The sequence below is a fragment of the Myxine glutinosa genome, chromosome 1 (assembly GCF_964187855.1).
Source record: "Myxine glutinosa chromosome 1, kmMyxGlut1.1, whole genome shotgun sequence".
In the NCBI taxonomy this organism is placed as follows: Eukaryota; Metazoa; Chordata; class Myxini; order Myxiniformes; family Myxinidae; genus Myxine; species Myxine glutinosa.
Window position 1 is genome coordinate 26,318,992 of NC_136261.1, and position 14,736 is coordinate 26,333,727.

General features: G+C 49.0%; 1 protein-coding gene across 7 annotated transcripts in view; it reads left to right on the forward strand.

The window, feature by feature from the left end:
* SBNO2 (strawberry notch homolog 2) overlaps positions 1-14,736 on the forward strand; it is a 170,943-nt gene that overhangs the window by 82,419 nt on the left and 73,788 nt on the right. For all 7 annotated transcript variants that reach the window (XM_068108571.2, XM_068108611.2, XM_068108581.2 and 4 more), the window contains 2 exons: positions 1,216-1,272; positions 10,439-10,552. In XM_068108571.2, coding sequence (XP_067964672.2) covers positions 1,216-1,272; positions 10,439-10,552 — 171 coding nt within the window. The remainder of the gene's footprint in view (positions 1-1,215; positions 1,273-10,438; positions 10,553-14,736) is intronic.

A 14,736-nucleotide genomic window follows, 5' to 3' on the forward strand; every position in this document is an offset into this window, starting at 1 on the left:
CAAGCCTTTGTGTCAAGCCAAGTCAAACCTTCGAGCCTTCTTGTTTGTGTCAACCAGGGGCGGACCCACCAGGTTCTTGGTCTCCTTCTTCTGCGCCTCTGCCTCCTCCTCCGGACGAGAGCAATGGCCATCTGGTTCTGTAGAAGTGCTTGGTGACCTAGTAGGATGGCACCATGTATCAAAGCTTCGTTGTTCATCTTGGACTCTTGACCTTCTGGAAATTTTTCTTCTTCAATACTTTGTCAGGGACTGATGGAAGAGCATTAGAAACCTCTCATATATATACCCAGAGGCTCCCTGTCGCCCAAGAAACGCTCAGCAACCTCCTTGGTCGCCCAAGGAACTCTCAATGATCCCTCAGTGATCTCTCCTGGTCTCTCAGTGATCTCTCTTGGTCGCACCTGATCTCTCAGCGATCTCCGTATATCTCTCAGTGATCTCTCTTGGTCACACAACGAGCGCTCAGCAAACTCTCAATGGTCGCTGCAGGAGGCTTAGTCTCCATTGATATCTCAAGGATGTTTCAATGGGCGCTCAATGATCGCCAAGTTCGCTCAAAGATTTCTATAGATCGCCATGAAAGTTGCCGAAAATTGAATTTTTGATCGATCAACAAGCGCACAAGGATCTCCCAAACATTGACACAGAAACGGCTTTTTCGAGGCTTAGGAGATCGTTGAGAGATCGGGCCAATTTTTGATCGCTCAATGCTCACCCAACGATCTCCGTGCTGTGTAAAGGGGGCCTAAGGAAAGTGCACCACCTCTAAGCTATCCTTTTAGCCCAAAAATATTGATTTAAAATCGATTGAAAATGTGAATCCCTTATTTTGTCCATTTGTTTGAATGGTTATCTGAGCAACCTGTTTGGTGGTGTCATACTGTGAACTGAGATTTGCATCCGGTGTACTACAGTTTGTTGTTACCCTGCGCATGCAAAACCAAAAGGACGGTTAAGCAATTGGTTCACTCTGTCTGTCTCTCGCTCTGTGTGTTAAATAAGGTGGTGTAAAAGACGCTGCATCAACGGCGGTATGCTTGTTAAACTTTTGTTTCTACAACCTTTAAAATCTTTTATTTCAATTGAATTATATACTTTGAACAGTGTAGAACACAAATCGCCTTGTTGGATCTTTCAAAACCCATTTAACAGTACTTGGACAATATATTACGGCATTGTTTTTGTCTGAGTTGTGTATGATGAATGTTTCTGCAGGATTGTTTGATCACCTCACAGCCTTGTTTAGAATCCGTGCAGATCAACGACTTCCAGGTACTTCATTTTCATTCACCTTGCTTACTTAATTTACTTCCTTTAACACCGTCCCAATGTGGGTAGGATTAACAATGGCCCAACGATTCTCCAATTTCTTTGAAACGTGGTTTATGCCAGTTGAGACGGTTTACCTGTGTATGCCATATCCCATCACATGTCATGCACTATGTGTTTCGTCAAACTCAAAAGACGTCAAACTGGGAATCCCATTTGCCGACATTATTTGGTGGATATTAAAGATCCCACGGTGTCCTCCGCGAAGAGTGGGCGACCTATCGCCAGCACCCTGGTTGATTTACAAATTCCTGCTCTAACTACTAAGTCGAGGCCTGGCCAGCTTGTTCCTGAAAGACTTGGGCCAAAAACTTCCCCTGGCTAACCCTACAAGAACGTGGGAATAATTGTGGCTGTTAAAGGAGAAGGTGCATACCCTTCTTGTATCTTCATAAAATACGCCATTTGTGTCTGTCCGTCTGTCTGATGAATTTTTGACGCCAATACATTCCGTCGTTACTTATCCAATCTCAACAAAACTTGACAGGATGACCAAGGGTTACATAATGAAGGTTGTAGCACATTAATTTGCCCTCCTCCCCAAGAGGGTTTTCTCCCCCGAGCGGGTTTTCCCCGCCATTGCCGTCAATTGGGTTTCACATTGAGGTGTATATAAATGTTAAATTAGCTTTATCGTGGCGTTTTTCCAATGAAGATTTGTCGTGGCGTTTTTCCAAAGATGCCTTTAATAACAAAATTAATGATAATCGCATATTATTAATGTTATTCCAAAACAATACGAATACTAATAATGTCTCACTTTCCCAAGGCGTTTTTCCTCCAGTGATAACATGTATAAATAGCTTATAGTTATAATGGTGTTTCCGTGGGAGCAACGGCTTCTACAGGAAGTAAAAATATTATAAACCACAAACATGTATGATTACACCGACACGGGAGCAACGGCTTCTACAGGAAGTAAAAATATTATAAACCACAAACATGTATGATTAGCCTTTTAAACAGTCGCTAATGCTCTTTATAACACTAAATGAAGAAATACCGACATCCGTGAACTAAGGTTCACTTACAGAACTGAGCGAAGATCTACTGTACTCTATATAACCCACAAATGTTGGGTTAACAACTTGGCCCTTTCTGCCGCTACCGTGGCATTTTTGTAGTGAACTTTTGAAACTCGCTCCTGCTGTTTCATACAAAACTGAAAGGGAGAAGCTCGGGTTGTGCTCCTTTACCAAGCAGCTAGCTAGTTCTTGCCAAGCCAGCCATTCCTTAACGGTTTTGAAGGGAGCGCTTGCTCGAATGCTTAAACCACTTGGCGATCTCTTCACAAGAAACTTGGTAAATGAACACACACCCAATGTTCTTGAGACCCGACCATAGATCGACTGTAATCTATATACCCCAAAGAGGAATGACCCTTCCTGCCCCTCCCCGAGTCTGCGGGTGTACTAGTATTACAAATGATGTTGAAGCACGGTGCTACGCGCGCTTGCTTGTACAACAAGAAGGAAGCGGACAACGCGGTGAGTTTAAGAGTCTTTATTAAACGAGCTCAACTGTAGCACTGGTGCGCTCCGGGCTGCGCGCCCGGTGTATATCCTGCGGCCACGCCTACCCCTTGGTGCGTGGAATGATGCCCTCACGCCAGTGAGCTTTCGTGTCCGCCACACGCCCCCCCCCCCCCCCCCCCCAGAATTCCCGCGCACCTGGAGGGCCAGTTTGCGGGGCAAACGGATGACCCGGCCGAAGCGCCCTCTGGCGACCGGCGGCGTCCGGGGTGCAGGGATGCCAGCTGGGATGCCTCCGGCTGCACCCGGGACCGGGGGGCGGCGTGCCGGCGGGCCTGGGCGGTGCCGGGGGTCCGCCCACAGGGGGGCGGCCCCGACGTGGGGGCCGAGCCACCGGTGGTGGGTGGTCCACGTCGAGGTGGGCCGGTTTGAGGCGATCCACCGACACGCGGTCGGGAGTACCGCTGATGTCCAAGGTGAAGTGTTTCACCCCGGTCTCCAGCACGTGGAAAGGCCCGTCGTACGGGGGCTGCAGTGGTGTCCGGTGGGCGTCGTGCCAGACGAAGACGTACTCCGCGGTGCGAAGCTCCGGGGCGATGTGCGTAGGCGGGTGCCCGTGGTGCGCCGTCGGCACCGGGGCGAACCTCCGGGCTGTCTCCTGCAGCGCGGAGCGCTCCTGCGCTGCGGACCATAGTGCCGTGGGGTCGGGGAGGAACTCGCCCGGCACCCGCAGCGGTTGTCCGAAGACCAGCTCCGCCGCGGATGCACGCAGGTCGTCCTTGGGCGCTGTCCGGAGGCCCAGCAGGACCCAGGGGAGCCTGTCGACCCAGCCGCCGTCGCGGAGGGTGGCCCGGAGCATGGCCTTCAACGAGCGGTTGAACCGCTCGCACAGGCCGTTGGCCTGGGGGTGGTAGGCCGTGGTTCGGTGCAGCTGGACCCGGAGCCCCCACGCGACCGCCCCCCAGAGCTCCGAGGTGAACTGGGGGCCGCGGTCGGACGATATGTCCGAGGGGGCGCCGAACCGGGCGACCCAGGTGGCGATGAACGCCTGTGCGACGTCCGCCGCCATCGTCGCCGCCAAAGGCACGGCCTCCGGCCACCGGGTGGTGCGGTCCACCATTGTCAGGACATGGGTGAAACCCCGCGAGGGGGGCAGAGGTCCCACCAGGTCCACGTGTACGTGGTCGAACCTTCGTTCCGGCACCGTGAACGGGGCCAATGGGGCCTGGGTGTGCCGGTGCACCTTCGCGCGCTGGCACGCGAGGCACGTCCTGGTCCAGCCACGGACGGCCTTCCGGAGGCCATGCCAGACAAACTTGTCGGCGATCAACCTCTGGAAGGCCTTCGTGCCCGGGTGGGACAGGCCGTGGATGGCGTGAAAAACCTGGCGCTGCCAGCCCGCGGGCACGATGGGGCGAGGCCGCCCGAGGGAGACGTCGCACAAGAGGGCCGCGCCGTCGAACGGCACCTCGGTGACACGGAGGCCCGTGATGGCGGTCCGCAAGGCCTGGACGCCGGGGTCGGCAGCCTGGTCCGCCGCCATCCGGGCATAGTCGATGCCAAGGTGGACTGCGTGGGCGACGGACCGGGAAAGGCAATCCGCCACTGGGTTGTCCTTCCCCGCGACGTGCCGGATGTCCGTCGTGTACTCGGACACGGCCGAGAGGTGACGCTGCTGCCGGGCCGACCACGGCTCGGCGACCTTGCCCATCGCGAAGACCAGTGGCTTGTGGTCGACGAAGGCCGTGAACGCACGGCCCTCGAACAGATGGCGGAAGTGCCAGACCACCAGGTGAAGCCCGAGCAACTCGCGGTCGAAGGTACAATAGCGGCGTTCGGGCGGGCGAAGCTGCCGGCTGAAGAACGCCAGCGGTTGCCAAGCACCACGCACCCTTGCTCGTGCACCGCGCTCACCGCGTAGTCCGAGGCCTCGGTGGTGAGGGCGATCGGTGCATCGGGCGCTGGGTCTGCGAGCATGGTGGCGTTAGCCAAGGCGAGCTTCGCGCCAGCGAATGCTGAGTCCATCTGCTCGGTCCAGGTAACGTCACCTTTGCCCGGCTTGCCTCGGAGGGCCTCGTGCAAGGGGCGCAGGAGCTGGGCGATGCGGGGCAGGAACCGATGGTAAAAGTTTACCATGCCCAGGAACTCCTGGAGCCCCTTGATCGTGCAGGGGCGCGGAAACCCCTTCACCGCCTCCACCTTGGCTGGTAGGGGGACGGCCCCGTGCCTGGTGATGTGGTGCCCCAAAAAATCGATGTCGGCGACGCCGAACCGGCACTTGGCGGGGTTCATGATGAGGCCATGCTGGCGCAGACGTTCGAAGAGCGTGCGGAGATGGTGAAGGTGCTCTTCGCGGGACGCGCTGGCGACGAGGATGTCGTCCAGGTATACGTACACAAAATCCAAGTCGCGCAAGACGCTGTCCATGAGTCGCTGGAACGCCTGAGCCGCATTCTTCAAACCGAAGGGCATCCGAAGAAATTCGAACAGTCCGAATGGCGTGATGACCGCCGTCTTCGGGATGTCCTCTGGCCTGACCGGGACCTGATGGTAGTCGCGTATGAGGTCCACCTTCGAAAAGAAGGACATGCCCGCCAACCGGGCGGAGAAGTCCTGGAGGTGGGGGACGGGGTAGCGGTCGGGGGTGGTGGCGTCGTTGAGGCGCCGGTAGTCCCCGCACGGTCGCCATCCCCCGCCGGGCTTTGGCACGATGTGAAGCGGCAACGCCCAAGCACTCTCGAAGCGCCGCACGATGCCGAGCCGCTCCAGCGTAGCGAACTCCGCTTTAGCTACCGCGAGCTTCGTCGGCTCGAGGCGGCATGCCCGGGCGTAGACCGGTGGCCCGGCGGTGGGGATGTGGTGTTCCACCCCATGCTTGACGGCCCCCGCCGAGAAGGTGGGCCGCGTAAGGGCCGGGAAGCTGGCGAGGAGGCGGGTGAAGTCGTCCGCTGCCGGAAGCGTACAAACTAACCTCGTCGGGACAGAACCGCTCAGCAAGCCGCTTGGCGAGCCGCTCAGTGAGCCGCTCAACGAGCAAGCCAGCGAGCTGAATGTTTCAGCCTGGACGAGACGTCTGTTCTTCACATCTACCAACAACCCGTATGCACAGAGGAAGTCCGCACCGAGTAGTGCCATGGGGACACTAGCGGTTACGAACGTCCACTCGAAGCGTTACCTTCCGAACCGCAGGGAGAGGCAGCGCTTACCGAATGTGCGTATGGGTGTTCCGTTCGCGGCAAGCAACGCGGGGCCCCGGCCCGCGGTGTGCTTGTCGGACGTAGAGGCAGGGATAACGCTCACCTGTGCCCCCGTATCACATAGGAAACGGCGCCCGGACAAGGTGTCCGTTATAAAAAGAAGGCTGCCGGAATGGCCGACGCTCAGGGCCGCTACCGAGCGCCGGCTTTGTAGTTTCCCGACTTGCCGAAGGAGCACAGCGGGCAACAAGTCCTCGCCTTGTGGCCAAACCTGGCGTGGAAATGGCACCAGGTTTGCGGCGAAGGCGGAGGCCGCGATTTTCGTGGTGGTGGTGGGGTTGGCGTGGCGGCGGCCACGCGGCGTGCGTCAGCCTCGGGATCCCCGAGATGTGGTGCATCAACATCAGGGTCAGCCTCGGGATGCGCGGTGGCCGCGCCAAAACTCGCCTGCGCATCCAAAGCCACAAAGAACCTGTCGGCCTCGGCAGCGAGCGCTCGGGGTTCCGTCATCACGGAACCGGCCAACGCGAAGCGGACCCGTGCCGGCAGCTGGCGTCGAAATAACGCCCGGAAAAGAGCGTTCGGGGTTTCGTCGCCCATCAACGACGCACCAGCCCAGAGGGAGAGCAGTACATCATTAAGCTGCAGATGTAGGTGTTGTAGGTAGACAAATCGGTATTTTTTTTTTTATTTTTTTTTTTTTTTTTGTATACTGAATCGAGGCTCGTGAAAGAGCTAACATTTACTTCACAAACAAATCAACCAGACAAACAAAATATATAAAAAGAGGGAGCGGAAAACAAGATGGGGAGAGAAGGGGAAGCACACAAACACAACATTTGAGAGCAGGGAGATGTGTGGAAGGGAGATGGCTTGGGGGGAGGAGGCATGGGAAGGGGGGGGGGGGAGGGAGAAGTATAAAACACAAGGACACCAAGGACTTCCAGGACAGAAGTTGGTATTTCAAAAAAGTGGAATTGGGGTGAAATTAGCGGGTGTAGAAAAGATCAAGGTTTTCGATGGGGGAAGATAAGAGATGGTGGTGAACAGCTGTTTTAAAGACCTGGAGGGTGGAGTGGGATTGAAGAGAGTGAGGGAGTTTGTTCCAGAGGCGGGAGAAAAGAGGAATGAAGGAGTGAAGGTGAGCAGAGAGTCTTGATTTTGGCAGTTTGACCATAAGAGGGTTGCAGGCAGAACTTGTGCGACCTGTAGGAATATTTGCGGGACAGAGCCCAGAGAGAGCTGGGGGGGCAAGGCCAGAGAGGGGTCGGTAGAAGACGGAAAGACCACCAACCTGCCTGTGGTGAGTGAGTGAGAGGCCCTTGGAGTTAGCTTCATCGCGGGAGATTCCAATGATTCTGAATGCTTTGGTTTCAACAGCGTGAAGACGAGCTAGGTGTGAGGCACCAGCCCAGAGGGGAGAGCAGTATTCCATTGAGCTGTGGATGAAAGCCTTGTATGTGGTGAGGAGCTCAGGTGTGCCAAGGAAGGACTTCGCACGACGGAGGATGCCCAGTCGGCGACTGGCTTTGGAGGCCAGATTTGAAATGTGGTTTTCCCAGGAAAGATCATGGCAGATAGTGAGACCCAAAAGCTTGAGTGACAGAACTTCTTGGAGAGGATTATTCAGAAAGTGGATGGGAGGGTTGTCCAGTCGGTCTTTTCGGAGAGACATCGTAAGAGTGTGAGATTTGTCAGGATTGAAAGACATGTTCCACTTGTTTGCCCAGTCTGTGATTTTGTCCAGGTCTGCAGAGAGTGAGGCGGCTGCAGACTGCCGATCTGAGGGATGAAGAATGGAGCGACAGAGAGTAGAGTCATCAGCAAAGAGATACAGAGGATTTTCAAGAGAGTCAGAGAGATCATTGATGAAGACCGTATGCCAATGAAAGACAGAGGATGACCAGTCGGTGGCTGGATTTGGAGGCAAACTTGTAATTGTGGTTTGGCCAAGAAACGTCACGGGTGTTGGTGAGGCCCAAATATTTCTGCATTGAGATGCCATTTTCTCTGCTCTGAGAGGCTTTCTTTAGAAGCTGACGATACCTGTTCCGGAAGTTTATTCTTTCACAGTTTTTGTTCATAGTTGGGGTTAATTTGTGGATAAGTATGCATGGCTTGTTCACTGCCATTGCGTCAGTTTTTCTGCTGTGTTTGTCCACAATTGTCTTGGTGGCATGCTCTTGTGAGCCTAATTACCCTGCGCTCGCGAAGCGAAAAGTGGGGTTAAGCATTCAACTACGTACGTATGTGTATGTGCCGTGTCTGCATTTTAAAAATTCATTTTCTCAGCAACCGTTGGTCCGATTGACATTAAATTTTCACCATAGGAGGGCCTCCTCCTGTAGAATACTTTCATGAATATTATGACGTCAGAGGTCACGTGGTACAGGCGCCATCTTGGAAAAAAGTTACACCTCTATATCTTCCAGACCGCTCAATGGGAAAAATTTAAACCTGGCTCATTGTCAAGTACTCACCATGGGGAATAAGATATGTTGATGACGAGGTCATCGGTGCCTTAATTATGACGTCCTAATTCGACAAATACAACGCTTGATCTGATCAGTATTAAAAAAAATCCTCTGCAACTGTTAGTCCGATTGACACGAAATTTTCAGAATATGAGCGGCTCCTCCTGTGGAATTTTAAAAATGATAATTTTGATGTCATATGTCACGTGGTACAGGCGCCATCTTGGGAGAATCCAAAAAAGGTTGCACCTCTATATCTCCGAAACCGCTTCATGGAAAAAACGGAAACACGGCTCATTGTCAAGAACTCTGCATGGGGAATAAGATATGTTAATGATTATGTCATCGGTACTTCAATTATGATGTCATAATTCGACAAGTACAATGCTTGATTCGATCAGTATGAATTTTTTTCTCTGCAATTCTTGGTCCAATTGACACGAAATTTTTACCATAGGAGGGCCTCCTGTGGAATATTTCAATGATTATTATGACGTCATATGTCACGTGGTACAGGCGCCATCTTGGAAACACTTCGCACCTCTATATCTCCGAAACCGCTCCATCGAAAAAAACTGAAACATGGCTCATTATCAAGAACTCCGCTTGGGGAATAAGATATGTTAAGGATGATGTCATCGGTGCCTTTGTTATGACGTCATTATTCGACAAATACAACACTTATCCATCCGATAATTATTAATTCTTTTTCAGCAACTGTTGGTCTGATGGACACGAAATTTTCACCATTGGAGTGCCTCCTCCTTTAGAATATTTTAATGATAATCATGACATCATAGGTCATGTGTTACAGGCGCCATCTTGGAAAAAACGAAAAACGTTGCACCTCTATATCTCCAAAACCGCTCTGGAAAAAATTGAAACGTTGCTCATTGTAAATAACTCCAAATGGGGAATAGGTGTGATTAACGATGACGTCATTGGTGCCATAATTATGTCATAATTCGACAGGGACAACGCTGAGTCTGATCAGTTTGAAATTTATTGAGCATGATATATTGATATATGCAACAATTATTTAGAGAATAGAAATTTATGATGTCATCGCTCACGTCGTCTGGCAGCCATATTGGATCAAAAAAAAAGAAACGTTCAAAAACAGAAGTGTTGGCTCACACCACGTTGACTGCGCAGGGTAAGTATTCTATGAATACCATCTAGTTTGGGTCTGTTTCCCCTTTCTTTTTTCCTGTTCATTCATTGCCCTGATCCTTGCCCTACTGCTCCACTGTCGTGTTGGCTTTTTTTTTTTTAATCCTTCTTCACCTTGTTCTTTCAGGAACCTCGATTTTTGTAGAAAACAATAAACAAACAAACATTGTTTTTGTTTTAGTTGCATCCTGCTGCAGGTGTATAATTTCAACAGGGAGTAAGCGAATGAAAAAGTCATATTTATTCCCATATTATCTGTCACCTTTGGTGTGTTCAATATTCTTGGCTGATCGTTGTATGAGCCGAATGCTTTTGCCTATGCTATCTGATATCATCTCAACTCAGCAACAAGAAAATAAAGGCAATGGCATATCCCTCATATATATATATATACATATACATATATTTATATTTATTTTTTCTATATATATATATATATATACCGTATGTATATATATGTATATATATATATATATATATATATATATATATATATATATATATATTATATATATATATATATATATATATATATATATATATATATATATATATATATATATATATATATATATATATATATATGTTGCTTCCCTCACCTGTGAAGTAGTTCCTTGCTTTTATTCACGCTGGAGATCAACTCGGGTAGCCAGGTGTTTCACCTGAAATGTGAATAGTGAAAATACTTTTTGTACACATGTTGTAATTAGATCCTTCTGCAAAGCTGATGGTTGGAAAACCACAAATGATATTCGGTCCTGTAACACACTGGTACTCTGCCCTCTGCGCACAGGCTACAGTTCAGACTCGACCAATTTCCTCCTCCCTTGTTGGTTTTGGTCCACAGCAACCAGCTGAATTCCCTTTGTTGCCTGCCCCGCTTGCAGTGCCTTCAATACAAGCAGAGGTATGGCATGCACATTTAAACAGTGCCTTGGTAGCGTGACTTGGACATGTGGTTTTGATATTTTGATGGTTTTTCTGTGCCATATCATTTTGACTTTGTTTGCTGAACTCTCTGCAGAATTTAAATATACAAAGAAATAGACACATGACAAAGCTGCTTTGTTTTGCTACCATGTGTGTGTGTGTGTGTGTGTGTGTGTGTGTGTGTGTGTGTGTGTGTGTGTGTGTGTGTGTGTGTGTGTGTGTGTGTTTGTATGTTTATATATATATATATATATACACAGTCACGTGAACAAGTAAGTACACCCCATGTAAAGTTTTGACTTTTTCAATATATTTCAACGTACAGCTATTTGACCTTCATTTCAACAATATTGATAGATAAAGGTGATATAATATAACAAATATCATGAAACATTTACATTTTGTAGTCCATTGTATAATTTAAATAAACATAAATGCAAATTTCGCATGTGGAAAAAGTAAGTACACCCCTACATTTATCACTACTTCCAATACCTAAAATTAGAATCACGTGCACCAGCTCAGGTGCAAATGATTAGAACATCGTTAGAGAGGATCTTGGAGGAACCTGTCTTATTTAAACCTCAGACATTTAGTTTGCTTTGCTATTTGTTGTTGAAGTGTGCGGCGTCACCATGCCTAGATCAAAAGAGCTCTCTGAGGCCTTCAGAAAGAAGGTTATAGATGCCTACGAGTCTGGGAAGGGATTCAAAAAGATCTCCAAACAATTTGAAATCAATCATTCGACTGTCCGGAAGATCATCTACAGGTAGAGACGATTCCAAACAACTGCCAACTTGTTCAGGCAGGGCCGCCCCAGCTAGTTCAGCCCGAGAGCAGACCGCAAGATGCTGAAAGAAGTCTCTAAGAACCCCAGAATGTCATCACGGGACCTACAGGTAGCTATTGCCACTGTTGATGTCAAAGTGCACGAGTCTACCATTAGAAAGAGGCTGCACAAATTTGATCTACATGGGAGGTGTGCCAGGAGGAAACCTTTGCTGTCCAGAGAGAACATCAGGGCAAGACTAAAGTTTGCCAATGAACACTGCGGCAAAGACCAGCACTTCTGCAACAATGTGCTCTGGACAGATGAGTCAAAGGTAGAGCTATTTGGCCACAGTACCAGAAGACATGTTTGGCGAAAACCAAAGACAGCATTTGACCACAAGAACCTGATACCAACTGTAAAGCATGGTGGTGGAAATATTATGGTTTGGGGCAGCTTTGCTACATCAGGGCCTGGGCAGCTCACCATCATAAAATCCACTATGAATTCTTCATTGTACCAGAGGGTACTTGAGGATAATGTGAGGCCATCTGTCAGAAAGTTGAAGCTCAACCGAAGGTGTCCCTTGCAACATGACAATGACCCTAAACATACCAGTAAATCCACCAAGGAATGGCTGAAAAGAAAGAAATGGAGGGTTCTGGAATGGCCAAGTCAAAGCCCGGATCTAAATCCCATGGAGATGTTGTGGGGGATTTGAAACGAGCTGTGCATGCAAGAAACCCCTCAAACATCGCACAGCTGAAATAATTCTGCATGGAGGAGTGGACAAAAATTTCTCCCAGTCGATGTCAGAGAGTGGTAGACAGTTATAAGAAACGCCTACTTGAGGTTGTTTCTGCCAAAGGGGGCAATACCACTTATTAGAGCCAAGGGTGTACTTACTTTTTCCACATGCGAAATTTGCATTTATGTTTATTTAAATTATACAATGGACTACAAAATGTAAATGTTTCATGATATTTGTTATATTATATCACCTTTATCTATCAATATTGTTGAAATGAAGATCAAATAGCTGTATGTTGAAATATGTTGAAAAAGTCAAAACTTTACATGGGGTGTACTTACTTTTTCACGTGACTGTATATATATATATATATGCAATGTCCCTGTGGGAGGCCAAAAGCAACCGCACACGAGCCTAAGATCACCATGTGCAATGCCAAGCATTGGCTGGAGTGGTGTAAAGCTCGCCGCCATTGGACTCTGGAGCAGTGGACTCTGGAACAGTGGAAATGCGTTCTCTGGAGTGATGAATCACGCTTCACCACCTGGCAGTCCGACGGAATGATCTGGGTTTGGCAGATGCCAGGAGAGCGCTACCTGCCCAAATGCATAGTGCCAACTTTAACGTTTGGTGGAGGAGGAATTATGGGCTGGGGCTGTTTTTCATGGTTCGGGCTAGACCCCTTAGTTTCAGTGAAGGGAAATCTTAACGCTACAGCATACAATGACATTCTAGACGGTTGTGTGCTTCCAGCTTTGTGGCAACAGTTTGGGGAAGGCCCTTTCCTGTTTCAGTATGAGAAACTCCCCCGTGCACAAAGCGAAGTCCACACAGAAATGGTTTGTCGAGATCGGTGTGGAAGAACCTGACTGGCCTGCACAGAGTCCTGACCTCAACCCCATCAAATACCTTCGGGATGAATTGGAACGCTGACTGCGAGCCAGGCCTAATCACCCAACATCCGTGCCCGACCTCACTAATGCTTTTGTGGCTGAATGGAAGCACATCCCCGCAGCAATGTTCCAACATCTAGTGGAAGGCCTTCCCAGAAGAGTGGAGGCTGTTATAGCAGCAAAGGGGGGACCAACTCCACGTTGATGCCCACGATTTTGGAATGAGATGTTCGACGTGTGATGTGCAGGTGTCCACATACTTTTGGCCACGTAGTGTATAATATGTGTGTGACTTTTAATAATATTTGTCAGGACTCGATGCTGATTGTAAATATGTATTCAAGTAAAAATGTGATGTGTTAATGCTGGAAGTTAGATTTTTATCCCATTTCTGCCATTTTGCTTGCAGGCAGGGTGGAAAAATGTGGAAATATGTATTTACGTATAAGCTCTAAGTTGGGATATGTGGTGTGAACGCCAATATACCTTCACTGTCACCTCTCTCAGCATAGCCATCCTGCCCTCCCCCCCCCCCTCCCCTCCCCTCCCTCTGCGTCTGCCCTGGAGTAGCATTGTAAACGACTCTCTTGCGTGTGTCGGTAATAAATGTAAGCATAATCTTCTGTGGCCAAGTTCGTCACCTGTGCCCTATAAGAGTCAACCTTTGAAAAATCTCAGGAGCTGCAGGTGGTTCGAACATATGAATAGGAATATCGATCAGGAAAAATCATTGGCTTTTTACACTAATCTGACGGTAAGATTGTGGCTAATTTATTTAATTCAAACTAACAGATCATTATTTTGTTTAATTAATATACAGCATGCAGGAGCGTTGTTATTATTATCATTACTAGGACGTGCCCGTACGTGGGTGCCCGTACGTGCGTGCAAAAAAGCATGCGTGCAAACAACAACAAAAAAAAACTTTGAAACCACGTGGCAGTAATGACCACAGAACCCCCCCCCCTCTATTTACATGAAATGGTTTGGTCCATTCGCAACGACCACAGAACCCCCCCCCCCCCCCCCCCTATTTACATGAAATGGTTTGGTCCATTCGCAAAGCCAAAGCGAACGGCGAACGGCTAAATCGCCATAGCTCGGTAACTACTTCTCCGATTAATTTCAAACCTTGAAAAGGCACATCCTCGGGTCCCCAGCAATATACCTGGCAAGTTTAAAGTATATCGGACCGGTAGTTGTCGAGAAACAGCGGTCACAGACAAACATACATACATACATACATACATACATACACACAGAGATTACTGGAATTATAGATAGATACAGGTATAAAAGCTCATGGACGAGCGATAAAACAAGGGGCAAACCCTCAACAGATAGAGAGTGGGGTAAATGCGAAGCAGGAGTCCCAGGTATCAGTTCACCGATGGTCGACAAGACTTGCAAGCAACTTTCTCAAAGATGGAACATCATAATGTGGCCTTTCCATCGATGGAGATAGCCAGCGTTGCCTATTTGTCCGAGTTACTCCACGTCTTGCTGCAGATAAATTATTGAATGCAGAGTTGTTGTTGGTGTTGTTGTTGTTCTCCTCCTCTTCCCTTTATAAGGAGTGAGATCTGATGGCTTTATAAGCTCCTGCGGAGCTGAGTCCAAATACAAACGAATCCTGGCCAGTGTTCTCGCACATGGGATAAGATAGTCGGTAAAATCCAGTGCAGGAAGGTAGTGCCTCCCATCAAGCTTTGATACCCTGAGGAACATTGCACAGCACCTTGTATGTT